General features: G+C 34.7%; 1 protein-coding gene across 3 annotated transcripts in view; it reads right to left on the reverse strand.

The window, feature by feature from the left end:
• Positions 1 to 27,985, reverse strand: part of LOC123675032 (dynein axonemal heavy chain 7-like) — a 122,518-nt gene that overhangs the window by 34,766 nt on the left and 59,767 nt on the right. For all 3 annotated transcript variants that reach the window (XM_045610259.1, XM_045610258.1, XM_045610260.1), the window contains 16 exons: positions 24,972 to 25,241; positions 22,370 to 22,769; positions 20,037 to 20,186; positions 17,818 to 18,173; positions 17,419 to 17,769; positions 16,187 to 16,489; positions 15,704 to 16,113; positions 15,384 to 15,644; positions 13,297 to 13,525; positions 10,686 to 10,882; positions 10,416 to 10,621; positions 5,997 to 6,190; positions 4,070 to 4,468; positions 2,674 to 2,863; positions 1,986 to 2,245; positions 287 to 872 (listed from right to left, as the gene is read on the reverse strand). In XM_045610259.1, coding sequence (XP_045466215.1) covers positions 287 to 872; positions 1,986 to 2,245; positions 2,674 to 2,863; positions 4,070 to 4,468; positions 5,997 to 6,190; positions 10,416 to 10,621; positions 10,686 to 10,882; positions 13,297 to 13,525; positions 15,384 to 15,644; positions 15,704 to 16,113; positions 16,187 to 16,489; positions 17,419 to 17,769; positions 17,818 to 18,173; positions 20,037 to 20,186; positions 22,370 to 22,769; positions 24,972 to 25,241 — 4,762 coding nt within the window. The remainder of the gene's footprint in view (positions 1 to 286; positions 873 to 1,985; positions 2,246 to 2,673; positions 2,864 to 4,069; positions 4,469 to 5,996; positions 6,191 to 10,415; positions 10,622 to 10,685; positions 10,883 to 13,296; positions 13,526 to 15,383; positions 15,645 to 15,703; positions 16,114 to 16,186; positions 16,490 to 17,418; positions 17,770 to 17,817; positions 18,174 to 20,036; positions 20,187 to 22,369; positions 22,770 to 24,971; positions 25,242 to 27,985) is intronic.

Raw genomic sequence — 27,985 nt, forward strand, 5'->3', positions numbered from 1 at the left:
CTTAGGTGTGTAGAACTGCAGTTGAACTTCCTTTCCGCGAGATTTTTTGTTGCTTGTATTTTATTGTGGTGTATGTATAACACCGATGTTTTCCTCACTAGGGAGGAATATATCAAAACTTGGTTCAGTTGAAAGTTCTCGGTATCTATACCATAGAATTATGAACTTTATATTTTGTTGCTATCAAATTTTGATTTGAGTCCTTATTTCATATCGCGATCAATAGTTTAAAGTACACAGGAAACACTACATTAATCAAAAATTTTATTGAATCTTGGATACGAACCTTCGAACTGCTTCATACTCTGGGCCCTGCACATCTCATCCCAAGACTTATTGGGCAACCATTTCAACGGGTTAGGATGGGGATTTTCTATGACTACGCCACCCGTAAGAAGAAACATAAAGTCCTGTGTGGGGAGTTTTCCGTGATGGATCATGATTTTACAACACAGGAGGAACGAGAAAAGAAGTTTATCTTTCTCAAACAATGACCTCGTTATGTTCGAATACAAGTCATAGGTAAACGCATTTATCAGACTCTGAACTCGTTTTTCTATCAGCCTGAAATTTTCAGCCTTCTGTATGGACGATATGTAGAGGTTGATGAACCAATCTAGGGAGTACTGGTACATGGGATCTACGTTCGCCATGTCCGAGATGCAGTAGTAGAGGACGGAAGAATGTTCAGACACCGCTTGGTACTTCTGTCTGAACTCTTCGATAGATTTCTCTATGACTAAAGATTTTTCTTGTTTGATATTGATTTCTGTGGAAAGATTCTTGGATTCGTCTAGAACTTGAATAGCTTTTTCGTCTTCTAGAATGTCGCCTTTGGTTTCTGCTAGAGTTCGAAGGATGTCTCCTTCTACCTAAAATCATATGAGGTAAAGTCTCTTTATCATCTAGTTTTAACACACTTTTTCGAAGTCACAAAAAAATTAGTTTCCAAGATATTAGGTGTACAACTTTGCTTCCACCGTTTTGCAATAGAAGGCTGAAGCGGTAAGAGGTAGTCGGAAGAAATAGATCGTAGATGTCATATAAATGCTTAAGTATTTCTAAACATAACGCCATCGAAATATTAATCAATTTGTGTGCGCATAATTAAGTTATTCTCGATTTTACATATCAGGCTACGAGCCAAATTCTCTTCATTTGCGGTTTTTATTTTCTGCTTTAATATAAAGAAATCTGCTGTTAAGGATCATAGAATGCTCTCAAATACCTATGATGAGGTCGCTATTAATGAAAGAACGTGCCGAGAGCGGTTTCAACGCTTCAAAAACGGTGATTTCGAAGTCAAAGACCAGCAGGGAGGCGGAAAAGAGAAGGTTTTCGAAGATGCAGAATTGGAGGCATTACTTAATCAAGACTCGTGTTAAACGCAACAAGAATTGGCAGGATCATTGGGAGTGATGCAACATGCCATTTCAAAATGCCTGAAAGTCATGGAAATTGGGTGCCGTACGAGTTGAAGCCGAGATATGTTGAACGACGTTTGCTTGTGAACAGTTGCTTGAAAGGCAAAGACGGAAGGGATTTATGTATCACATTGTGACTGAAGACGAAAAATGGGTTCAATACGATAATCCCAAGCGCATAAAATCATGGGGATATCCCGCTCATGCTTCCACGTTGACGGCCAAACCGTCAACGTGGAAGACAAACGGCCGCAATCAATCGTGAACTTGAATACGCCAATACAACGAGAGTCATGATAAATTGATTTTACAACATGACAATGCTTGACCCCATGTTGCGAAAGTGGTCAAGACATCTTTTGAAACGTTGAAATGGGAAGTCCTACCCCATCCGCCGTATTTTCCAGACGTTGCTCCTTCGAGTCAATGGCACACGGCCTGGTGATAGGAGAAAGCCAGCGATGTATGATACTATGAATCATAATAGAATAACCAGTTTTTTATAATGAAGCCTCGAATTTAGGTAAAAAACGGCGGATGCAAAGTTGTACGCCTATGTACCTTTAGAAGCGCCGCTCTATTGTCTGCTTTCTGCACGATAAGTTCTTCCTTCAGCTGTTGTAATTCCGGTTTTTCAACAGCAACTACTATCCCAAGAAGTTGATCCTGCAGACCATCCAAAGTGAGTGCGAAGTTAATGATGGTCACCTTATTGAAAACCTCCGGTAAGTAATGAGGATTTCTTAATTTCGAACACATATAAAGGCGAAACTTATTGTTGAACGCTATGACATTATCACCAAGAGCTATAACATCCATACCTGAAATATTTTAAATAAATGCCTTTATTGCAATGAAGCAAATATCTCAAGAGAGATCTAAAACTTTCTACTAATATATAATTCTAATGTGAAGCACATAAAACGAAAAAAAGATAAATTTATATATAAAGAGAAGTTATAACGATAAAATAACGATAAAAATGCAAAGAAGTAATAAAATCACTTATTTCAGTAATTTATTCAATATACGTCTTATGTAACAAATGATTCAATATTTAGTAGGTTATAAAGGAGATATTTCGGAATTAAGTATGAAACAGACAAGTAAAAACGAATGTTAGTAAACATATATTGCCATGCTTTCAAAGAGCGCGTCCTCAATGAGGTCAATGAACAAATTGATGCCTAACTCAAATCTGGCGCTTTGATAATCCTTTTTAGTAGTGTTATTTCAATCATATACTTACCAGCTTGTTTGAATACTTTCTTGAAGAGCAGAGGATCCAAAGGGGCTTCTAGAGTCTCTTCAACACTTTCTATGAGAACTGGATATCCATTTTGCACGCATGATTCGATTTTCTTCATGTAGTCAGGGTAAGTGAATTTCACAACTTCTATAAAATTTTTCTTTTCCATTTTCTTGATCCACGTACTGGCCTACCGATTGAAATAATGGAAACTTATTTCCCAATTTTAAAAATTTAGAATTTGCCTGATGGAACCATGATTCGCTTATGACAGAAATTATCGACGATAAATAAAATATCTATTTGAATTGATGAGATCTGAGAGCATTCAAAAATTCTGAAAGATTATTTCAAATTTGGAAAATGCTAATAATGCTACTTACTTCTTCTTGTCAAAAGGAATACAAAGAGATTATAAGATGATGGGATAGTTTAATGAAAGGTGGAAGGAGTAAATGAGAAATGCTGAAACTACATAACAATACCATGAGTCAATAACTGAATTCAATCATCAAAAAATTGAAAAATAGCACTGAATTGTTGTTAGGAGCTTTTGAACTCCCATTGAAGATCATTACACAACTGTTTCATGGACCTATTATATGGAACAATAAGTAAGAGAGGAGTTCTGATGATACAATCCTACTAAAATTCGTCATGAACATTCGAGTTGTTATTGCTAAATTTAAACAAAAGAGCGATAAGTTGTTATGGAAATATAGAAAATTTTGTTTCGTTATTCAGCTTGATTTTCAATGGCTTTAGTTATGCGATAAATATGAATTCTGGAATGAAACATGGAACTATTATGATACCTAGACCTACCTTCGGATTGAAATTTTGTGGAAATTTTAAGTTTTTTTTATTAGCAATAAAAACGTCATCAAAAATACGCAAGTGGGCTCATTTGGATAAGTGTAGGGAGATCTATGACTTAATGTAATGTCTTAACTGAATACGGATAAAATGAAAATAAAAGAGACGAAATTAATCAAAATGGCCTAGCAGAGTGAAAATATACATACCTAGAATAATACTATTATGAAACTTTCTTCGGAATGTAATTTTGTGAATACATCAATCAAAGAACTAATCTAATAAAGTGTTATTTAAGACAAAATTGACGATTTCTAATCGAGAGACGCTTTGAATGACATACATTTCATTCCTAGGACAAAATAAAGAGTAGAAAAGTTTTTTGTATACCAAAATAAGATAATTATTTGAAATTAAGCTGAGTGAGTTTCCTGTGTAATGTCTAATGATGAGCGTAAGTTCGTAACTGAGGTCACAATACAAAGTAAAAGTACTTTAAATTTGAGTCTAATTAAAATTAACCACCAAATAATGGTGATGATAATGGCTTGAACAACTATGAACTTTCAAAAGAACCTACCTGACTCTGTGGATCGATAAACAGAGAATATCTCTTGGATATATCTTGAATTATACCATTCTCGATCGAGAATGCATCTCTTGGTAAACCGAAAATGTTCCATTTCTGGATAGTAACCTCGAAACCTAATACTTTTGCCAACTCATAATCTTCATCGCATGGTATCTGTAACGATCTTACGTGCGCATGCCAGTTCTTTATAGCCCTTTTCCTGAAATTAGCATCAAAGGGGGATAAATAGGCTACTATCCCGCAAGACAGTAAGATGTCTCCGGCTAGACCATCGTATTTTTGTTGTAATGAGTTTGCAGCTTCAGTCCATCTTGATTTCTCTCCACCTAATCCTCCAATTAGTTTTTTGGCCCGAAGCAGTTTGTCATTGCATAGGTTGACGTTGTCCTAATAATTAAAAAAATATAATGTTTTATCAAAATTTTTCGATTAATTCACTTAGTTTGACAAGATCGGTTTCGATATCATTGAAGGCTAAAGATGACTCTGAAATATATTATTATATATTATTGATACTTTTTCAGCTGGGGAGCCAAAAAATTCTTTGCTTCAGGTGCCAAAATTGCTCGCGCCGGCCCTGATAATGTATTATTGCAATTGATTTTTAATCATACTAAAAAACAATAATATGTATAAGCAAACCTATATCTAACCACGCATTGGGCGCTTTCAGCAGAAATATTGGTAGCATAAGTAATTCCGATAAGTATCAATTGGGTAACGTTAATATTCTCTGCTGGACGAGTTGATCCTTCTCTTGACAGCAAAAGGTTCTGTGGGTCCTTCTTGAACGTTATGTAATGAGATGAGAGACAATTTTCTGTTATACTTTTCAAGTTTGCTTTAGGTATTATTACTATTTTATTCTTCAATATATCAGAGTAACATTTCAGAATGTTAATAAACGTTTATGTTCCAGTTTCTATTATTGCTATATTTGAAATACAAATTTCGTCTCAAAACAACTGTCACTTTTATCAGTTTCTCATCATGTTACTAAAAAGTAGCATAAGATGAATTTGATACCAAAGATGGCGACCTCTACGTAGCATACGCTCCGAAGCGGAAACTGATAGAATGCGTTCAGCAGAAAATTCATAGAATATTGACAACTGTTCCACAACTGTTGAGTCTGCTGAACGCGCCCATTGATGGAATTGGTATGTCATGGATAACATCATTAATAACATCCCATAGAGATTTTTTTCAATAAATTTATGGAATTATATGTATAATTAACCCAAGAGTTTTAATTGAAGACTTTTATATGTTTCACGCGGACTTTTAACTTAAATTAATTGGTCGGCCAATGAAAGCCAAAATTCTGATAATGAACCACCGGCATGGATCAGATAGTAAAAAAAATTTATAAAATTAGTGTATTGTCCTTACTATTCATAAGATTTTGGTGAAAATCCAGTTCTGGACCGTAAAGAGACTTCGATACCTACCAAATTTTACTGACAATTTGATTTTTTTTTACTAATTTCTAAATCCCTCCATTAAAATTTCGGCTTTCTAAGGCAAACCAGTATTTGAAAGGATATTTGGATAAAGTTTGGCCGAGATCTTTGCAAGGATTCCATTAAAAATCAGTGCAGATGAAGGACCAATGAAGAATATTATATGAACCTATCAACACATTTCATCGTACAACCACCGTTTCTGTTGATATCTTGTTTTCAGTTGACATTTTCTTTCAAGAAAACTAGAACTACCTCTGTAGGGAATGGTTTTTAGTCAATAAAAGATAAAAAAAGACGATTCTCGACGTGTATGAAGTGAAGATTATTCCTGAAAATGTGTATTTTTTGATTGAGACTTACTGAAAGTAAATTACCTAAACATAAATTATAATTTTTAGTTGAGAGTAGTATATAGTATAAGTAGGTATATTTCTCATTCTAAAATTAACCTGCAGTTCAGTTTGTTGTTTCACGGCTTCATCTAACTTTTCATTCAGTTCCGCAAGAGCGTCTTCTAGTTTTTTGAGCTGGTTCCTCTTCTCATCTAAAATACCCATCGTATGGGCAAACTCAGATTCGGCCTTGGCTAGTTTTTCCTTTTTGGGGGCAACTATTTTGATAACGTCGTCGTATAGGTCCATGGCTGAACAAAAAAGTACATAAGCGGTGGACAAAAATCTTTGATATTGGAAAAGAGACCTGAATATCACCTAAAATCATGCTTCAGTTTGTATGCAGTTCTACAATCAACTAACGTTTTATACCTAGGTACCCCTAAAAAGTGTTTGTTGGGAATATGTCTCCTATCGGACGCGTCACCAGATGGCAGATAGAGGAACGCCATCACCATTTTTACGTAGATAGAATGAAGGGTAGGTGCGAAATTAAATACTACCCATGGACCAAAATATACTACAGACGACAGGATCGATAACAAATCCTAGACTGGTGAGGCTTGCAACATGCCAGGATAGCATGCACAACCTGCTTACAGAAAATTGATGTCTCCGAATAGGACTTATTCACTGGCAAAGAACCATGCAAGGAACAATGGAAATTATAACGAAATAAAAATACGTAAGATGTAGAGCATCAACTCGTGGAAAAAGGAAATACTAATAGAATTGAAAGAACATCATATAGACATATGTGGCTTGACAGAGATAAAAAGAAAGATTAAATAAAATAACGATTTCACTGTAATATACAGCGGAAAGGAGAAGTACCATAGAACCTCAGAGAGTGGGCATAATTGTACACAATAAGTATGAACATATTTAATATTGACGACAATATTAAAAATACCAACCAGAGAATCTTCAATGTACAGCTAAAAGAGAATAAAATACACATCAAAGCCATCTATGCGCCGGATAAATCGAAGCCGAGAGCAGAATTGAAAGCGTTTTACTTAACAGTTCTTCTTTCCTTTTTTGAATAGCGCAGAAGTCGTGTCACAGCCACTAAATGCGTGTAAAAATAGAATGTGTTTTTTGGTACGAGGATATTGGTCAAAACTTTTAGAGGAGTATATTTGAGTGTTAACATTGCATTTTGGCATTTTTTAATGATTATAAATTTTTAGTGAATAATAAAGTTTTTACAATGTACTGATAACCGTAACTCAAGCCTCTGTGATTATATGTTTTTACCCTGTAGCTTACAGAATAAATCATATTTTTATTATTCTTATTATTATTGGGCCATATATGACTGTGCGCGCCGCACTCTTCGCGGTCTACCGCAAAAACGGTTGATCGTATGAAGAAAAAGTTTAAAGAAAAGTTGTGGAGAATTTTATACTGTACAACTTTTATAATGAGTGCAAATCTAATTTAAGCAATGGAAAGCGATTTTATGACCTTTGGGTACGGCCATGGTGAGCCGCTTCTCGCGTCTCGCTTTATCACGGCTGTTTAGACTTGCGCTCGACGACTGGTGAACCTGCTAGATTGTAGCAGGTGGTGGTCATAGTGCACCGCTCGTCAAAACGTCTCGTTGTGTTTACCGCTGCAGCATAATTCATTTTTCATCATGAATTTATGCCGTGAGGATCTTTTGGCTATCTTAATAGCTAGTGATAATGTTTCTTTGAAACTAAAACATGGAAGGTCTACTGACGTTCATGAAATAAATAGATCACGCCAAAAAGTTGGTGAATATCATACCTTGTTTTCACAGCTGACGGCCCATCCAGAAAAATTTTTCGAATATTTCCGCATGCAAGAATTGACATTTAAGTATATTTTGAATCTAATAGAAAATCGTTTAAAAAAACAGTGGTGCAACTTTCATCAACAAAGAATTCTGCCGGAAGAACGTCTTATGGTAACTCTGAGGTAAGTTAATTCTCTTCATATTTTTGTTCATTGGTTCAGTACCCTGAGTATATTTGTTTATTTCATTTGCAATATATCGACTCATATAATTTCCACCGACTGAAAGATGAAGATGAATTTCTTGTAATTGAAACATCAAATTTTCTCTTAAAAAAAATATATTGAATAAGTAAAAAAATAATATAAAATAACAATATAGAAAAATAAAAGGAACATAAAAAACTTAGATTCAGGACGATCACCAGAATCACCTGAACGAGGAGGAGGTAATTTTCCCACTTCTACCGCAAATTGGTCTCTAAGGTACTTCCACTTCTTCCGTAGTACTCCGTCTGAAAAAATAATTATTATATCTTGAAGTTCTTCGGCTAATATTTCATCATAATCATTTCATTTCAGGTATCTTTCAACGGGATTATCATTCAGAGCACTGGCCTTCAGTTTTCGGATGGGAAAATCAACAGTTGCTGGAATTGTCAAAGAAACCGTGGAAGCAATATGGGATGAACTATATCCGATTCATATGCCAATGCCAACCAGTGAATCTTTGAAAAAAATTGCAGAAAAATTTTTATGAAATTTGGAGTTTTCCAAACGTGATTGGTTGTCTTGATGGAAAGCATATTCGTTTAAATTGTCCTGCGAATTCTGGTTCTATGTTTTACAATTATAAACAGTATTTCTCTTTAGTTCTTCAGGCCCTTGTCGATGCTGACTACAAATACATTATTATTGACGTAGGAGGGTATGGAAAACAAAGCGATGGCGGAACTTATTTAGCTTCTCATCTACTTCATTTTATAGAAAATAAGTTTATAAAGTTTCCAGAACCGACTTTTTTGCCACATAGTCGAATCGAAGCCCCCTATGTTATTCTTGCAGATGAGGCTTACCCATTGCTACCATACCTCATGAAGCCATATAAACGTGAAGGACTTACTGAAAGAAAACGAAGGTTCAATGATCGCTTATCACGTGCCAGAAAGACAGTAGAATGTGCATTTGGGATCACATACTCGAAGTGGCGCATACTTTCAAAGTCAATAGAGACTTCATTGGATCTTGCTGACAAAATTGTAAAATGTGTTTGTGTTTTGCATAACACAGTAATTGAAAGAGAAGGATTGGAAAGGCATCTCACAGATGTCCACATTGGAGGACACAATGTCAGTTGGGAAAGGAGAGGCAGGCCAGCTACTCAGGCAGAAAACATCAGGGATACATTATCTCAGTACTTTGAAAAATATCCTTTGAGTTATGTTTAAATAGATATAAATAATTTTGGATCTTATCATTTTGAGTTAACATAAATTTGAATAGTGAGTAATTGAATAAGGTAAAGTAGTGTTTGTGGAATATGGAAGTATTTCATAAGTACAATAAATAGTTATAAATTCTGTTAGTTTTTAACTTACCGTTCTCTAAACCCATTTCGGCAGCTATACTCTGCCATGCCTTGTCCACCATGTTACGATTTGCATGGCCTTTCAATCGTTTATCCCATATCACGCTATTAATAAATACTTTTGAAATCAAAATTTCTTTATTAATGTCCATCCTATCGCAAATAAACTTTTTTATTATTATTATTATCGATATTTATTCACTTCTACGACACTACGTTCAAATTCCTTTATGAAATAAATCGAGCGGGCTTACCAGCAAGCGAGAAAAGAATTAGTATTTAGTAATTCATTCCGGTAAAAGCGAGAAGCAGCTGGCCTAGCACTCGGAAACGGCCGAGCAGGCGCACTATGTCCATACCAGATCATTTCTTCGTATGTTTATTACCCGCTAGCAAGACGCAACAAAGCGAGACGCGAGAAGCGGCTCACCATGGCCGTACCCTTTGACCTTCAATATCTTAACACGTGGACACGATAGCACTTGTGAGTTTTGAGACAACATTAATTAGAAGGACAAAACAAAGGTTCATACCAATTTTCAACTTATTATCTTTCATTCCCAGGTGAAACCCCTAATATGACTATAATATAATGTATAACTGGGAGGAGAAGTTCATATAGACTAGGAACTAGAAACTAGAATTGATAAAAATAAAAAAAAAATTGACATAACATGACAAAACAGTTTGCTTTACTCCTAGAAATCATAAAGAAAAAATAATTCACATTACTAGGTATGTTGGTAATAATTGATCGCAACGCGTTGCATTCCTGTTCAATACGTGTTGTCTCCATTGTTCAAATCAGAGGTTTTGGAGTTTGTTCTGTGATTTTTTTTTCTTTCAGTTTATATGTTATTTTATCATATTTCTATAATTTCAATAGTTTAGATTTTTCACAAGTTGGTTTTATATTGTTCTTTTTAGTTTTGATAAAAACCAGAAATAAAGATCGAGATGTCGACATTTCATAGGAGATAGGAGATTTTGAAGGAGATATCTACAAAATTGAAGGTATATTCATGCGGGAGCTGTTGATAATATAGAGAATGAAGAGAACAAACTAAAAAAAATGGTTTTGAAAGTTCAGTAGCTAGGCCTTGAGATATTTCATTCAATTGTACCTATAATCCATTTGCAAAGACCCTCTGCAGCACTAGATGCCTTTGCGACAATTTGTGGTTTGAAATCCTTATGGGGGATGAATTCTTTTCGAATTTTTGCCATTATTTCCGGTTTAATGTGGTCCTTATCGAAATCCTTAAGATTTTGCAAGAAGTTAATATCACCCAGTATTTTTTTACTTGGCCCCCAGTAGTCGAGCGTCATTCTGAAAAAAAAATCTGCTCAATCTTGACTTATTCGTCAACACTTCTAGTAGAAATTTTCATTACCTTCCAGTTGAAGGATCGGGTTTTCTATCTGGTTTGACGTCCTTAATGATACATACTGCTGCCATTACCAATTTGACTGCAGCAGGCGGATTTTTCATTGACTTGACCAGAGTTATGTCTGCAGGTTTCAGAGTGTCCAAAGCGGATAAGGCGTCGTTGAGGATCGGCATTGCTAAAGCTAAATCGGCTTCGCATTCCTACAGAAAAATAAATTTCAATCTTACAATAGTTGAACGGATGTTCTATAAATACACTGCGAGTACCAAAAAAGTAGATGGCGTGTCTTGAGACTAACACATGGAATTTTTATACGAGTGTAATCAAAACGACCCAAAAACAAAAACAGAAAATTTTCAACGTAAAGATAATTGCAAATTATTGTTGTCTTTAAAAGTTCTTTATAGGCTTGGATGATTGAACACCCATGAAATTGTAATCACCATATGTTCCCCTTCAAAGAAAAATAGATCTGTTTAGACGTCTTCAGGAAAATCTCATATGTTTTATGTGGGTATACGAGTATCAGCGTACGAGGATATAAAACATCTTCTGTATTTCCAGGGCCTTCGCTAGGGGGTAGGTAGGGTAGGCGGTCGCTTAGGGCGGCAAAATTCAAGGGCGGCATTTCAAGCTTGGTCAACAAAAATTACATGTGTAAAAATTAAAGAAACTGAATGAGCTTTAATCCAGTCAGCAACAACAGAAGGAATACCCACAAATTTAATTAACATCAAAAACCATCAAAGGTGCCGCATTATACATTATACTCATAATTATCCAGATGTGGCGTGATCCCCTCAAATTGCTGTTTACGAGTCATTAAAGTTAAAAAAACACATGCACAACGGCGTTCGCTTAACGTTGTCGAATTCTATTGCCACTTGGGATTCTGGATTATTTCTCTAATCAGAATATTGATTCCTCAGAATGAAATGCAAAATATAAGAATACAATTTCATTTCATCACTTCTGTGGAGCTTTATGAGAAGCCGCCACACTTCCAACTGATCCTTTTGAAAATATAAGAAGTTTCATTATTTCATAGCACATTCCCTTATTTTATAATATTCTTCATTTTTTTTTATCAAATTATCTAATGTTGGGCGTCGGCGCATTCGAATTAAATAATGGTTCATCCGTATCATCCGATTGTTTTTCTCAATAATCTTAAACAGGAAACAAATTTTCAAGCTTTTTCTGAAATCGAAACAGAACTAGGAGGGTGATACAACTGCAGGGCACTTTCTAGAGGGACGGCAAATAATGGAGGGCGGCATTATCTACTTTTTCTCGGAAATCTTGATTACTGGAAAAACGAATAAATTTTATTTTTAATTTGAACAAATTTCACAAATAATTTTTCACCAAATTCACTAATCTTTGCATCGTGAATATCTGTAACATCTATTCGAATTTAAAATGATCGTCTATTCGCATCATCCGGTTGTTTAATTCAATAATATCAGAGGAAAAAAACGAAATGTTTTAGCGTTATATGTAGTCAGAACTCAGCAGAAAGATCTGAAACCTGAAATCATTTCATATATTATCCTAAATCATCTATTGGATTAAAATTTGAATCCATAAATAATTACACTTAAAATAATTTTTTTTCTTTCTAAAATACTTTTCATGAAAAAATGTGGAGTTTTTCACACTTCCGCACTGAATCTTCGAAACCAACACCCACCCCAAACTCCCCCTCCCCCTGCACTTTCGCCTAGTACAAAATCCCAAACCTGAAAGGGTTTCGATTTGTACTTTTGCCGGGGCGTTAGGACCCAGATTAATCCTAATTAATTTTAAGCATTCTGCAGAGCAAACTTCTGTTAGGGCGGCAAAAAGGGTCTCTGCCTAGTTTGGCTACAGACTGCCCTGTGTATTTCTGTTCTACTCTGTGTGTCTTTACGTTATATTTTTTATGTATTTGTTTTTTCATTTGATCATATCGGGTGATTTTTTTGAGTTGAATCAGTAAAAAATCTCGAAAAGGAAACATCTTACCGAAAAATATTTCGAATAAAAGGTTGATGGTTTTGAGGGGATGTTTTTCCAGAACTTCTTCTATTTCATTCCCCCTTCTGGGAGGGTCAACCTTGAAATTTCAAGAGGAAATTCCTGTTTTTTATTACAGATTACTAAGGATGTAGGTATCAATTGAAAGAAAATTATTTGGAATCTAGTAGAAATCTCCGTCAAGCCGTCTATCTTTATGCGCAGTCTCCATTGTGTCAACAACAGTGTTTTGGACAATTTAAAATTAAAATTTCATGTGAATGATCACACAAAAAATTCAAACCTAATTACAAAAGCCATGTGTGACGATTCGTGAGAAATTGATCGTACAAAATTTTTGTACCTATACGTGGAATATCAAGAATAAATTAATAGAAAAATTGTAGGTAAAAACACCTGCTGGCTGCAAAATGGCAAAGCACTGGCAGCAATGCCTAGAGGTAGGGAAGTTTTGCTTGTTCATAGATGTTTAAAGTTTGTTGGTGTCAGAAGTGTAAAATTACCTGCAGATGTGAATAGAGATCCAATTGGGTTCAATATTTATAGAATCAACTGATTCAGAATATTACACATTAGTTACTTTACCAAGAAATACCTTTTTCAAAGCCTGAGCTGCAGCAGCTTGTCTATTGGCCACCCGTTCATCTTTTCTAACCATAGATGCAGCTTTTTCTACAGTTATCGTTTCCTCTTCAATCTTCAACGTCATCTGGGTGGCTTTTTCACTCATCACTGCTAATTGTGGTTGCAGTTCTCCAAGGGCTTTCTGCATTTCTGCGATAGACTCTGAAGCATGTTTCAATTTTTCCAAACCGCCCAAATATCTGCGAAAATGTTATGAAATAATTTTTTTCTGCGAGCGTGCGCTTTCAACTATGTTTTCATACGCTTTTTAAATAACAAAAAGTCACTTTCCCACACAATGCGTGAAAGAAATATCAGTGGATCTTCCTGTACGCAAGTAATGAAGAATAAATTAAATTCTGTCTTGTCTCTATGCACCGAATGCCCAATTAACGTCAAGGATGATATAACTAAGATGCATAGAATACCTGGTGTGTTTACTGATTCGATTTTGTTTCAGACTTTTTGAGAAACCCACCTGTTGCTTTGGTGGTCTGCTTCACCAGAGTGCTGTAAGGTGGCGCTCTTTAAAATTTTTCGAATTCCCGCATCTGCCTGGTGCCGTTTAAAAAGGAAATACTGATTTTAGACACTGCAAACATTCACAATAAATTACAATTCAGTTCATATCGAATTTTTACTCAAATGAATGGAATATAATGACAGACCATAGAATATAAAATATTATTGTTCTATACTCAAAGTTCACGACAAGAGCGTAGAAATACGGGGATACTGGGGTTGATTACACGGTGTTCCTAAATTGGAGATACAAATGAAAATGATAGATTTCCGGATCATTTTAGGAAAAAAAGTCCTATAACATGAGTCCCCAAACATTTTGTTTTGAGATATATGTGTTAAAGTTTAAGTTATTTTCTCGTATAACCTTCCCTTCACAAGATATCTAATATGAATTGGCCATAAATATTCCAGTTTAAAGTTTTCACTATGTGATATGCTAATTTTGAATGCAAATCCACAGGGTGATATATTTTCTGGAAGGATGCCTGCTTCCTTCCTCCAAAACTATATTTTGGTGAATGGCTGTTAGTTTAGAAAAATGTAGAAAAAAACTCTGGTCCAGTACTACACTTTTTGGTTTGTTATAGTTTTGTCGTATCTGCTATCGATTTCTAGAAAAATCTCTAGTAATCCTCAGAAAAATCCAAATTATTATAAAGATCCAGCTAGTAATCTCTAATGAATGCATTAACTATAAGTTTTGGTAGTTATTTACCTAATCTGTAGCGAAGATTAATAAATATTTGATAAACTGTACGACACACTAGAAACCTGTATATTGAAAGCAAAGCGTTTGTGGGCTCATATTCATGAAACTTTTTTTTCTCAAAATTATCCAAGTAATTTCTCATTTTCCTTTGTAACTCTTATTTGAGAACACCCAGTATAAGGTAAGAACAACTATGGGTCTTTCAGTTAACGGCTATGCGAAAAAGTACCAAATTCCCCATTTGTTAGGAAAATAACCATTTAAGATTGAATGAATGCTCGTTAGAAATGGTCAGGCAGAAAATATCATATGCTCTGTCGCCTAGTAAGTTCTCGATGGTATCCTATAAGTGAACACCAATAAGATCTTTATTTCCCTGACAAACTCTCCTCATTCGGCATGTAAACACAGGCTCGCCATGAAAAGTGACTCTTTTCCTCTTTATGAAATAATGTACTTTTAATGTTCTCATATTTATTGAGTACTTAATTTTTTTTTCAATTTTTCCTTTGAATTCAATGTTTTGTTAACTGAAATGTAACGTAGGTTCCTTAGGTTAGGAATTCACTAGATGATATAAATAACAGAACTTTAGGTAGGTATGAGTACATATAGTTAGGTATCCGAATAGCCTTACCCGTTAAACATAAACGTTACTAGAACATTTTAGGATCGTTAGTAGTCTGATGTATCCAATTATGACAAATAATTAATTGATTCTGATCCTGAAAATCCTAATGTAAAAAAAATCTTCTGTGTTGTCAGTAGGTTTTCAAATACCATATATGTTCTAAAAATCTTTATGCTAAATAAACCTATAGTACCTGTTTTTGGCTTTCATTAGTTCCTCCTGCTTCGTATTCGTTAAGGATGTAAATGACTTAATTAACTCCAAATAGGAGGCTGTCGTTATGTAAGTTTTACGCTGGAACTGGCTAAAAAAATCGTCCGATAATTTTCGACTTTCGACATGAAAGTGCTTGCAAGCTCTGATGGAAGATTCTTGAATATCTGGTGACAAGTTCACTTCGTTAATCCAATTCTTGGCTACTTCTTCTAAAGCAGAAGCAGGCCAGTCATCAAACCTTCGGAGACAAATACATATGGTTGGTAAAATGACCACTAAATTAATTGAATTAAATACCAATCTATTGTGCAGCAATTTGTAAGAGCTGGGAACAACCTAAGCCTATTTCTGAACTTGGAACCAACGGGGCTGAAGCATAAAATGATATGCAGCTTCTCTCTGCATCTCCTCGTGAAAAAAAAGAACACCGTCAATGCACTAACATCCAGGTTTCTGTTGCCACCTTGTGCAGCCAACCTAACCATATCAAGGATCTCCTGCTTTTCATCCAGTTGGTAGATATTAGGGACTTCCCCTGAGTTGAGTAGACTGTCTATATCGAGTAAAAAGGTTTCTTCTTTGATCTGGCCCTCTGAAATTAGGAGGGTGCAGTTCCTTCCCATGCCTCCCGATTCCTTTAAGACCTTTTTTATATCATCTCTCCATTCGTTTAATGAATAATTTTTAGTTATTTCCGGTTGAAAAATCTTGAATGTATGGGAACAATAAAAATTATCAAAAATCCTCATTTGTTATTGAATAATAAGAAAAAGCAAGTACCTTCATGAGATAAATCTCGCTGGCCAGTCTCGTTAAGGATTGTCTGCCCGAACCACTGATACCAACGAGTAGACCACTTCCAGATGGCATGGCCAAGATCCTGCAGATTTTTGAAAGGTGTTCCAGGGCGTAGTCAAATAAAACTATGTCCATTTTTGTTTTGTGTGTGTTGTTGAACTCTGCTAAAAAGTTGTTTGCCAGATCACGAAAAACTTCGATACTGGAACATTCCTCGTACTTTCTCTCTTCTTCTGAGGTGTCCAAGTCGAAATATGAACCAAACATAAGTCGATTGAATATTTCCTTAAATTAAAATTAAATATCAGGTATATTTCCCTGAATTTGTTTAAGAATTATATTTAGTTAGTTAGGGAATATATGCATAAATATATGTGTTTCATTTATTAGTAAGTAGCGAGTTGATTGTTCCTTTGTATTTTTTAGGATATGTATCATTTTATATTCTCATGTTCTGTTAACATGTCCCATTCATATTTATACATCTAGAGGGAATAAATGAAGATTGATTGATTGATTGCTTTCCTGACAGATGTCATCGTGGGCAGCGCAGATCGGAACCACTTGGAATATAAACCCAATAGTACGTCAAAGTCGTTATACTCCTCTACGGGAATAGGAGCGTATGAGACAAGGAACACCGAATACCTTACTGATGATTTCCCGGGGTGAAACACCACAATCCCCTTGAGAGAGGGGTTTTTTTCAACATTGGCTTGAGAACACTTTGCCATATTGGTGACCCCAACGTGGGGCGGAAAAGTCGCGCTCAACGTCTCCTAGCGTGTTGATTGGACACAAGCGACCAACATGTGCAGCCCAGAGTACAATTCGCAGCTTTCCACATGTTGCGGCTTTCACGATCTCTGCTAGTATATAGGTACTTTCGTGCCTTCTCCTCTGGGGTTTTGTCGGTACTGGCAGGGGAGTTTGTACAGACTCTTCGCTTGTCTGAGACTTCGTGGACTACGAATCTCAGAGAAATTCCAAAGTGCTTGGAATATAAACCCAAACGGAAACATTGAAATCCTTACTGGTGATTCCATCAGTGTTCCTAGGATGAAAAACCGTAATCCCCTTCAAAATTGCCAAATGTATATAATTCATATTAGATATATTTTCATTTTAACCTATTCATTTAGTGTTTATAATCTGTTATATCACATATTATTTAAACGTTACACAAACTCTTCATTTTTATTTGAAATGCTCACTTGCTCGGTTTCTCCTTTTTGTTCTTTCAGTAGGTTTTCAAACACCATCTCGAAGTTCTCCCTGAATACATCTTTTATCACCTGTTTTGCCTTATCCAAAAGCCAAGTCTTGTCTGATGTGTCTATCAGCCTATCGTAGATCACCCTCATAACCTCATGCATCCAAATCTTCGGAAACATCTTCTTACCGACTTCCTCCGTTATCGATTCTTTTCTCATCATCGCACAACCTAAGATCAATCGGGAGAAATCTCGAAGGTTGAACACATAGTGGCTTTTCGATGGAGTGGGTCGTAGGTTTTCTATTGCACTCTTATAGATCTCGAGGCTAGCAGCTACTGTTGTGTTGACCTGAAATTAAAAATCTTCATATCTTTCTTATTGAATTCCATATCTTACTTGAGTTATAACATCACTAGGAAAACCATTATTCTTCCAACCCAGAAGGAGTATGTTCTGGTAGATCTTCGCCATAGTTTCATGAGAAAATTCATTGATCGAGAATATTATGAAATGCCGCAAAAACCTGGCATATACATCTTGCCTACTTCCTCCAACCAAACCCATGGCAGCAGTGAATAACATATCGTGCAAAGTTATTGATTCCGTGGTCTTCAGATCAAACCACGTCTTGTGGTCGAAGAACTGCCTCAACAGCTCGATTGGTGGTTGAGCTCCGTACATTTCTTTCTCTGGCATATTCACATCATCGATGAAAATAACCGATGTTTTACCAGCAGGAGGGCCATAAATACCTTGCAAAAAGGTAAATAACTTTAGTGGCTACTGACAAAATGGGAAACTTGTTATTACAACCTCGTTAATAGATGTTGTGAATAGGTGGTGTAGCTGCAATAGGTTTCATTTAAATGTATCGAAATGTAGCGTAGTGTCTTACACACGGAGGAAGGAAGTGCATCTATTTGACTACAATATCAGAGGTATAAATCTCTCTCGGCTTACTGAAATCAAGGACCTGGGTTTGGTATTTGATCAAAGGTTTTCTTTCATACCACATATTACTCAGTTAACCTTATCGGCATGTAGAATATATGGTTTCATTGTACGAAACGCGAGATTGTTTGAGAATTCGTCAACAATAATTCACTCATTTAACGCGTTGGTCAGAAGTAAGCTCGAGTATGGTTGCCTAATTTGGCGCCCAATCTATAACTGTCATGCTCACCATCTAGAGACTGTACAAAGAAGGTTTTTGAAGTGGCTTTCATATCGTGAGGATGGACTATACCCACCTAGGGGATACGATCATAGTATCTTATTATCAAGATTTAATTCAAAAAGCCTCGAATGCAGAAGAGGTTTGCATGCCATCAAATTCCTTCATGGTCTTCTGGGTGGTAGAATTGACTGCGTTGAATTGCTGAGTAAGCTAGATTTTTTCGTACCTCGCCCGAATGCTAGAACTAGATATTTTTTTTACATAAGTACACCAAGAACTAATTTGCTGTTGCAGTCACCACTGAGATTTGCTTGTTCCGTTGTTAACTCTCTAGCGGATAGATGTGATCTGCATTCTCAATCTCTGGTTCATATATGTGATTTGTATTTGAATGAAAACATCTGAAGTTGAGGGGAACACGCATGACATTATATTGTATTCGATTTCCATTTATTTATTGTATTTTGTTTTTATTTTCCGGGGCCTGAAAACTGTATTTTGGGGTGTGTATGGGTTGTTTATCTCTTAATTTTCATGATTTTATTGGATTATGTTCATGATATAGCATTAATAATTTTTTTTTTCTTGTTAAATTAGTATTGATTGTTGTTTTTGATTTCCTGTAATTGGGTATACCTGTTGGAAATAAAGGCTTATTATTATTATTATTATAATATAAAAATTACAGGAGGAAAAAATTTAATCTAACACCCGGTATCTCAGAAACTTGTGATTTTCATGATGCATGTTGATCACAATTCAGAATCACCACATTTTGAGGTGTAGAATCTGCAATTCAGAGATTTGACATTCTTAATGAATAACCCTATATATAAGAACATCACTTAATCCACCTTATCAGTATATCCACAGAGCTGATGACTTTATAATGTCGAAATCAATAGAATCAAGATTATCAACAGACTATTCAAGACCTTGAGAAATATGAATAAGTATGGAAAAATAAAGAATATTCATTCAAGGATGTTGGTCATTAGGAAGAATAGCTACTGTCCATAGTATACAATCTGCCAAAAAAGTACTGGGAATTGATCCAATTAGGCGCAGTGCCGAAATTTTTTTTGCTGGATGTTGGAAATGGTTATATTCACATACTTCATCAATTTATTATTCAGTTTTTGCTTCATTTGATCAGTTCTTTTGAAGTGTGAATTATAATTTTTACAATGGACAAGACTATGCAACGAGAATAAGTCTTTGAATTTAACAGCGCTGTGTATAGGAGATAAAAGGAGAATTTATATTAGATTATTTTTATGAATACCTTAGCGTAGGTTTAATTGCGAAAAGAGCCACTTTGAAGAAGATACAACAATTAAAATGAATAGGTGCCTCATCCTAATACACATTTCAATAAGTTCCGTTAATCTATGCCTTTTACTTTTTTTACAAAGGCAGATAATTGAAATATACTCACCCCTTTTCTTTTTATTGACCTTAGAAATAATTAGATCCTGAGTTTGGTTTGCAGTGATTTTAACCGTGAATGTGATCAAGCCTGGTTCATACTTTTCCGTGTTGAGTTTATTCAATAGATGATCCTGGATATAGAAACTTTTACCCGTTCCTTGAAATTTAAAATAGAGTAAGATCCCAGAGCGATAAGACACAACTTATTTTCACATAAATGAAACCTCATGTTCTCAGTAGTGTCTTATGTGCTCAGAATACCTGCGCGCTTGTGGAGCTTGCCGAGTGACACCTGGGCAGGTACCAGGTGTGAAAGGTAACTAAAATTAATAGTTACCTAACTTAAATTTTCATAGCTGATTTTTAAATATATTTTGTAGAGTGTTATTATAAAGTTATACCATAAGCGTCAGACACTTTTCGTGGGCCAGTACTTTTGTCAGACGCTTTAAAGCTCTACAAAAAATAAATTAACTTAACTTATTTTTACATGTCTGACATTTAAATATGTTGTTCAGACAATTGTTACGAAGTTATATTTAATTAGTCAGACAACATTTTGTGAAAAATCTAGTGATAAATTAATATTATTTACCGAGATAACATTAAAAAAGTGTAAAATTATTTTACAACAGCGAGTGACACGTAACCTAAAATTTAAAGACGTAGTTTTACCTGAAGATTTATATGATAAAGGTTATCATCGGGAATGCTATAAAAATTTTACTGCTCTGCCCAAAAAATATTATTCTGAGATTCCAGAAAAAACTAAAATCAGTAAAAATAAAAGTTCTCTGAGCATTGTTGACAAACCATTTGTTGCATCGACATCAATTTTACCTAGTAGTACAAGTACTAATAGTGATACATCCACAGCATCTACCTCAACTGAACAAAATAATTCTACTGTTGCCGATTCAGATTTAGTGTCCAACTCAATTTCAGCTAGTGCTACTCTTGAACCTTTTGTAATATCTGAGCCAAATGTCGATCAAGGTATTGAATTTGAATCAGTTGAACCGGTGTCTTGTAATTCTGGAGATTCTTGTGTGGCAGGTGAAAATGATTTTCATTTGTCTACCAATCAAGTCCCATTTGAAAATACGGAAAACCGGAAACAACCAAAGATATATTAATTTGACAAAAGTGTACGAGAACTTGGGATCATCTTTGTGTCGAAGTTTGCCAGGATTTCATGCATTAACCGGATGTGACTATAATCCTGCCTTTTTTAAAGAAGGTAAACAAAGACCATTTAAAATATTAATGAAGAGACCTGAGTATCAGCAAGCTTTGATGCACTTTGGTGATCCTGAATTATTAACCGATGAGCACAGACAAGAAGATATTTTCAAGACTATTCAAAACTTTTATTTTTACTGATTTTAGTTTTTTCTGGAATCTCAGAATAATATTTTTTGGAAAGAGCAGTAAAATTTTTATAGCATTCCCGATGATAACCTTTATCATATAAATCTTCAGGTAAAACTACGTCTTTAAATTTTAGGTTATGTGTCACTCGCTGTTGTAAAATAATTTTACACTTTTTTAATGTTATCTCGGTAAATAATATTAATTTATCACTAGATTTTTCACAAAATGTACACGTTAATTTTGCTGGTTCTGTTTCTTCCATGATTTTCACGTTAATAAGTAATGTAAATAACTCACAAATCACACGACGTAAACAACAAAAACATGTGGTCTCACAGATCCAAACTATACTGTATACTATTAGGTTGTACCCAAAGGACACATACACAATACACAGAAGAATTACACGAATGAGAGAAGGGAACTGAGTTAGTAAGACCGTCTAACTCGCTCCGAAACGCACCTATAATGCTTTCGCGCTCATACTCACGGCAGAATAATTTTGCTGTTTAGGGGGTGTTTGGTCAATCAATTTTGTCTGACTAATTAAATATAACTTCGTAACAATTGTCTGAACAACATATTTAAATGTCAGACATGTAAAAATAAGTTAAGTTAATTTATTTTTTGTAGAGCTTTAAAGCGTCTGACAAAAGTACTGGCCCACGAAAAGTGTCTGACGCTTATGGTATAACTTTATAATAACACTCTACAAAATATATTTAAAAATCAGCTATGAAAATTTAAGTTAGGTAACTATTAATTTTAGTTACCTTTCACACCTGGTACCTGCCCAGGTGTCACTCGGCAAGCTCCACAAGCGCGCAGGTATTCTGAGCACATAAGACACTACTGAGAACATGAGGTTTCATTTATGTGAAAATAAGTTGTGTCTTATCGCTCTGGGATCTTGGACTAAAAGTTTCGATGAACATTACACTTACAGTGCGATGAACATTTGCTCACCAGTGGGTCCGACAAGAAGAAACTGCTGTTTATAATTGATCAACTTATCGACGAGTCTCATGTACTTTTTAGTGTCGACAGTCGGTACTAAAACTTGCTGTAGATTAGTCGCTTCGTCTACCCTCTCTCCTCTAACCAAATCCGGACAGTGCTTCCATAAGCCTTTCTGCCTGTAATGGTAATAATAATTCACCATCAAGTCGTCTCCGGGTAATACCACTTCGATTTTCTCCAGTGCCTCAGGAATGGGGTTGGTTTCGTCTTCGAGTTGTAAAATGTTTTTCAAAAAAACATCAAATTTTGCCCTTGACTGTTGGTCCAGTATCCCACCAATACCCCACAAAAGAGCTTGAATGAAAGAGGCTTCAATCCAGATATTCATCGATTTCCACTCTTCATCCTACAAAAACACAATAATCGAATGTTCACTCTATATCTGATTATACAAGGTGTCCCGGGAGTGACTGTACTTACTCATACCATAGTTAGAGTAGGAATAAGTGAGTATGGATTGACTGCAAAAAATTAATTTCTGCCTTTCCTGAGAAAGCTACAGGGTGAGTTTGCATATTCATGGAATTAATGAATTAAACTTATGAACGGAATTCATTGAACACATATCGAGGTCGAGTCAGAGACATATAAATTATTTCAATATTCCAGGACCGGATTCATTTTTTCTCATTTGAAGTGTTCAGGTCAAAAATATCACTTTGTATTTTGAATTTCAAATCATTTATCATATTTTCAAAGAGTACATAAAAAAATACATAAACATAAAAAAAAAGTTATCAGATCTAACAATTTTTTTTTTATAATGTTTTGAAATTGGACTTATTAAGAAGTAAGAATTCTCGTAGAACTCGTGAATGATTATGAAGAGTAAAAATCTTGTTTGAAACACAGTGAACGTCTAGATTATGATAATAATTCGCTGATATATGAAATAATTTATCAGTGAAACAACAATAAGTAGCTGCAAAAAATATGCTACAAGACAAAATATGAATTCCTCGAAACATTTTTGTGGCCATTTTCTATTCTGAAAACATGCTAACAACTGAAATTTGAGATAGTAATTACTTATTGGTTGTGTTACATATTGTTATAAAATTTTGGAATTATCAAAATGATCAATTTTACAAATAGAGAAGATGCTGATATTATGTTCATGTATTTATTATGCGTAAGGAGAATTGACGAGGCTCAGTTCACCAAAAATGGTGTGTTTAATATTTAGATTTCTGACGGTCACTTGGCAACATCGGTTCATCTTAACTTCTTACAAAATAATATTTAACCCGGCATGCTGCAAGGCATTATTACAGGAATATATTTTCAACATGATGGGCTGGACCTTTTCGGTTAAGAAGTGAGAAAATACCTTGATAATACCTACCCAACATAGATAGATATGTCGAGGAAGACCCGTTTTATGATCTTTTCGATCTGCAACCAACTTATTTTTTATGGGGAGAATTGAAAGATATGGCTAATACTGAACACATCCAGTTACGAGATAATTGAATAAAATGATTAACTGTTGTGATATTAACAAATAAGCAAATGGTTTTTAATTCGAATAACTCTGCAAATAACTTTTTTGAATTCCAATATAAAGAATTTATTAGTTTTTTTTTGTATTTTTATGACTTATTACAGAAATTCGATGTTTTTTATGTTGTTGTTCCATCATTAAATGAGTTTAATGAAGCTCCTAACCTTCCTAATGAGTTTTCAGGAAGAATTTCATATTTCATGTTCAATCACGACATAACTCAGTCATGTTTATGTGAATTATGCCAATTTCAAAAATTCATAAAAAAAAGAATATTGAATGTAGTGAGTGATAACGCGTTCTAAAGTTGAATTAACTTTTTGCAAATATGAACAATGATTCTAAATTCAAAATAAAAAGTGATATTTTCAACATGAACAACTCAAATGAGAAAAAATGAGTCCGGCCTGAAATATTGAAAAAATGTATATGTCTCTGACTCGACCTCGGCATTTTTCAATTATATACCAAGTTTCAATAAATTCTGATGGTCATAAGTTTGGTTCTGATGATGGTTTCATTATTTCCATGAATATGCGAACTCACCCTATAGCTTTCTTAGGAAAGGCAGAAATTAATTTTTTGCAGTCAATCCATACTCACCAAGTCCTACTCTACCTCTGGTAAGAGTATGTACAGTTACTCCCAGGACACCCTGTATATTAAGGATAGTGTTGAAAGATTTTCGTTTAGCATGAATCCAGTGTCGGGTCCACGAGAAATAAACCTCTGTAATTTACCATCTCAACTGTTGAATTCAGTTGAGGTATTTTATAGATCCACCGTAGAATTTCTTCATACGATAATAATAATTCCACATGTACCATAGATTTTGAATAACCGCATTGCTTCACATAGATTTAGAGCCCTCTAAGAAATTTCAACATTCCAAAATTCATCAGCACTATACAGTTCATTTTTAAAATCTACCATGTTACTTAATTCTTCAGTATCTGAGTTTTGTTGATTTTTTACACAACGCTGGTCCGTTGCATCTCATTGAATAATATAAATATTTTTTATCTTGAACGGCTGTCAAATTACCTTCTTAATACCTTTTTGCGCATCGTCCATGAAAATCTCGAATAACTTCATTGTATTCTTTACTAAAGCAATGTCTCCAGCATTGCAATATTGAACGCAGTGCTTTTTTATGAAAGTCAATGATGGCGGCACCAACCAGTTGAAAATTTGTACAACCATAGCTGATCTACCTTTTAGCCATTCTGCTTCACATGTAGTAAGCCATGAGTTGAACATAGGCCCCCAACCCAAGGCCACTGGTTCCATATAAATCATTCCACATCGAGAAACCTGAAAATATTAGGCACATTTTGATTAGAATATCGAATTTTTTTAAAAAACCTCAGAGAATTTTTATCAGCAGAATATCAATTAATTCCCCTCATTTGTGCCCTGTCCCTACTTTCCATAGACTTTCGAAAAACAACCTATGTATTTCAGTTTAACTGACATGTAGTATGTAATATGTATGTATCGGGTTCCCAAATTTGTTGACTAGTGAGGGGATCTCAAAATCCCTTTGAGTTAGCAAATAATAAATAGAACATTTTCGGGTTCAACTGTTTTCAAGCTAAAAGAGAAAATTGGAAAATGGCGTGATATGAAAAATTCTCATAACTTCTTTATTGCTGATGGTGTAAACATGAATTTTTATTCATAGGTTCAACTCTTTTTTCTGAAAAGTATTTTAGGAAAAAAAATTGTATTTAAAGTGTGATTATTTTTATGGATTCAAATTTTAATCTAATAGATGATTCAGGTAACGTGGAATGTAATGAACAATAAAAGTGCTCAACTGAATTATTATTAATAAATGGCGAATATATTTATTGAATTCAGGTTTCAGATTCTTCTGCTGTATTTCAACTCCATAAAGCGCTCGAACATTTCCTTTTTTTTTCATATGATTAAATTGAACAACCGGATTATTATTTTTAATTCGAATAGATGTTGCAGACATTCTCGATGCAATGGTGTTTAAGATTGGTGGTTTGATAAGAAATCAATTGTGAAATTCGTTGACATAAAAAAAATTTTTTTTATTAATTCTTCCAGGAATCCAGATTTCCTGGAAAGAGTAGATAAGGCCGACCTCCATTATTTGTCGCTCCTCTAGAGCGGGCCCTGCGGTTTTAGATTTTTCTGCTTAGTTAGATAAAAAGCTTGAACATTTGTTCTTTTTTCTCTAAGATTATCGAGTAAAACAATCGGATTATGCGGATGAACCATTATTTTGAATTCAAATGCGCTCACGCCCAACACTAATTAATTTGGTATACAAAATGAAAAATATTTTAATATTGTAATGGAATTTAGGTATGAAATAATAAAACTTCTTACATTTATTGAGAAGGATAAGTTGGAAATGGGGAAATGCAATCGTTTCTCGTATATGTTGTATTTCATTTTGAGGAATCTACAATCTGATCGGAGAATTGAAAATAAAAATAATAAAGAAGCCGCCGTAAGTCGCAATAAAATTCGGCAACGTTTAGCAAAGCGAACGCCGACAAGCCTGATGAGTGCAGGTGTTTTTTTTTAACGTTAATAACTCGTAAAGAGCACTATGAGAGGATTCCGTGAATCTGTCGCCCTTGAATTTTGCCGCCCTAGGCGACCGCCTACCCTGTCTCCCCCCAAGCCGCGGCCCTGCATAACAATTTCTGTAATAAATGAAACAGCTAATTTTTCCGTTTTCAATAATTTATCAGATGATATATGAAATTACCTTAAATCAATAAAAATGTTTTATACTGCAAATTAATTAAGTACTCATCTATGATAATCTGTGAACTTCAGATCATTAAAATATTCAGTCGCCACCAAGACCGAGGTCTCCGGATTTTACAACGTTAGATAGTTCCTTTGGTCACATTAAAAGAACAACATTTATCTATTTGAAAATATTGAAATGTTGATAGAATCCGGAAACTTGGTTGCCCCCGAATGTTTCATATTTTGTAAATTTTTTAGTTCAATACGAAATTTATATAATTTTTTTTTAGTTATATTATTAATAAGCAGTTAAATTTGTCAGAGACATTTTTATGGTTCACATTAAAAAACTAGTTGAAAAATAGTAAATTATGTCGTGGAGATCGACTCATGTCAACGAAAAAATCTTGAAACTATTAACTAGTCAAAACTTTTTTGGGTTTAACAAGAAGTCTTGAAAATGAAAAAACTTATTGAGTACATCGATTTTTCCTAATATCTGTGAAAAATTGTGATGTACTCATTGAAGTTGTGACATTTATGTCAAAAAAAATTGAAGAAAGTTAGTCCTGCACTTCCACTTTTTTCAACGAAACTGGCTTCAAATACTTCTGCTACATTTGTGCTCTATTTTTCTGGTCAGATTTTCAGAAATAACTCTCAACTCTTTCTGCTGATGATGAAAATCAGTTATCAGTAAATTGTTTGGAAATCTGAGACATCAGTCAGCACAAATATAAAGCCCAACTTTATAAAACAATTTCTTTCCGAAGAATAAGCATTTTTTGTGGAAATTTCAACGGAATATCTTTACATGCGTGTAGCATAATTTTTGCTCATTATTTCATCGAAAGAAACGAAAATACTGGGCTGATATATTTTTTCATTTCAGCGATTTCCTGGCAAATCCCAGGAATTCAAACGAAAAGGGGAGATTCCTTGGACATTTTCAAGAGAAAAAGTCCTATGAATATGGAGCTACAAACGTTTCATTCTCGAGTTTCAGGGGTTGATTAATGAAATTCGTTCTTTGAATATACCTACAGTGTCGGAACATTAGAGGGTCGTACCAAAAATTCGAGGGCAAGCTTGATCAACTATAATATGACATATTATGAAGAAATCCAAAGTACCGATTAAATTTAATTCGTTCATGAAAAACAAGAATGAATGCTAAGAAATTCAATCAACATCAAAAAGATGCCGCATCATGCATTACATTCATAAATATCCAGATTGACGCTAAAACACAAGTGTACTCATCAGAGTTTGTTGGCGTTCACTTTGCCGCCAAAGAAACAGCATAGAATACGATAGCG

This window comes from Harmonia axyridis, chromosome 3 (assembly GCF_914767665.1).
Source record: "Harmonia axyridis chromosome 3, icHarAxyr1.1, whole genome shotgun sequence".
NCBI lineage: Eukaryota > Metazoa > Arthropoda > Insecta > Coleoptera > Coccinellidae > Harmonia > Harmonia axyridis.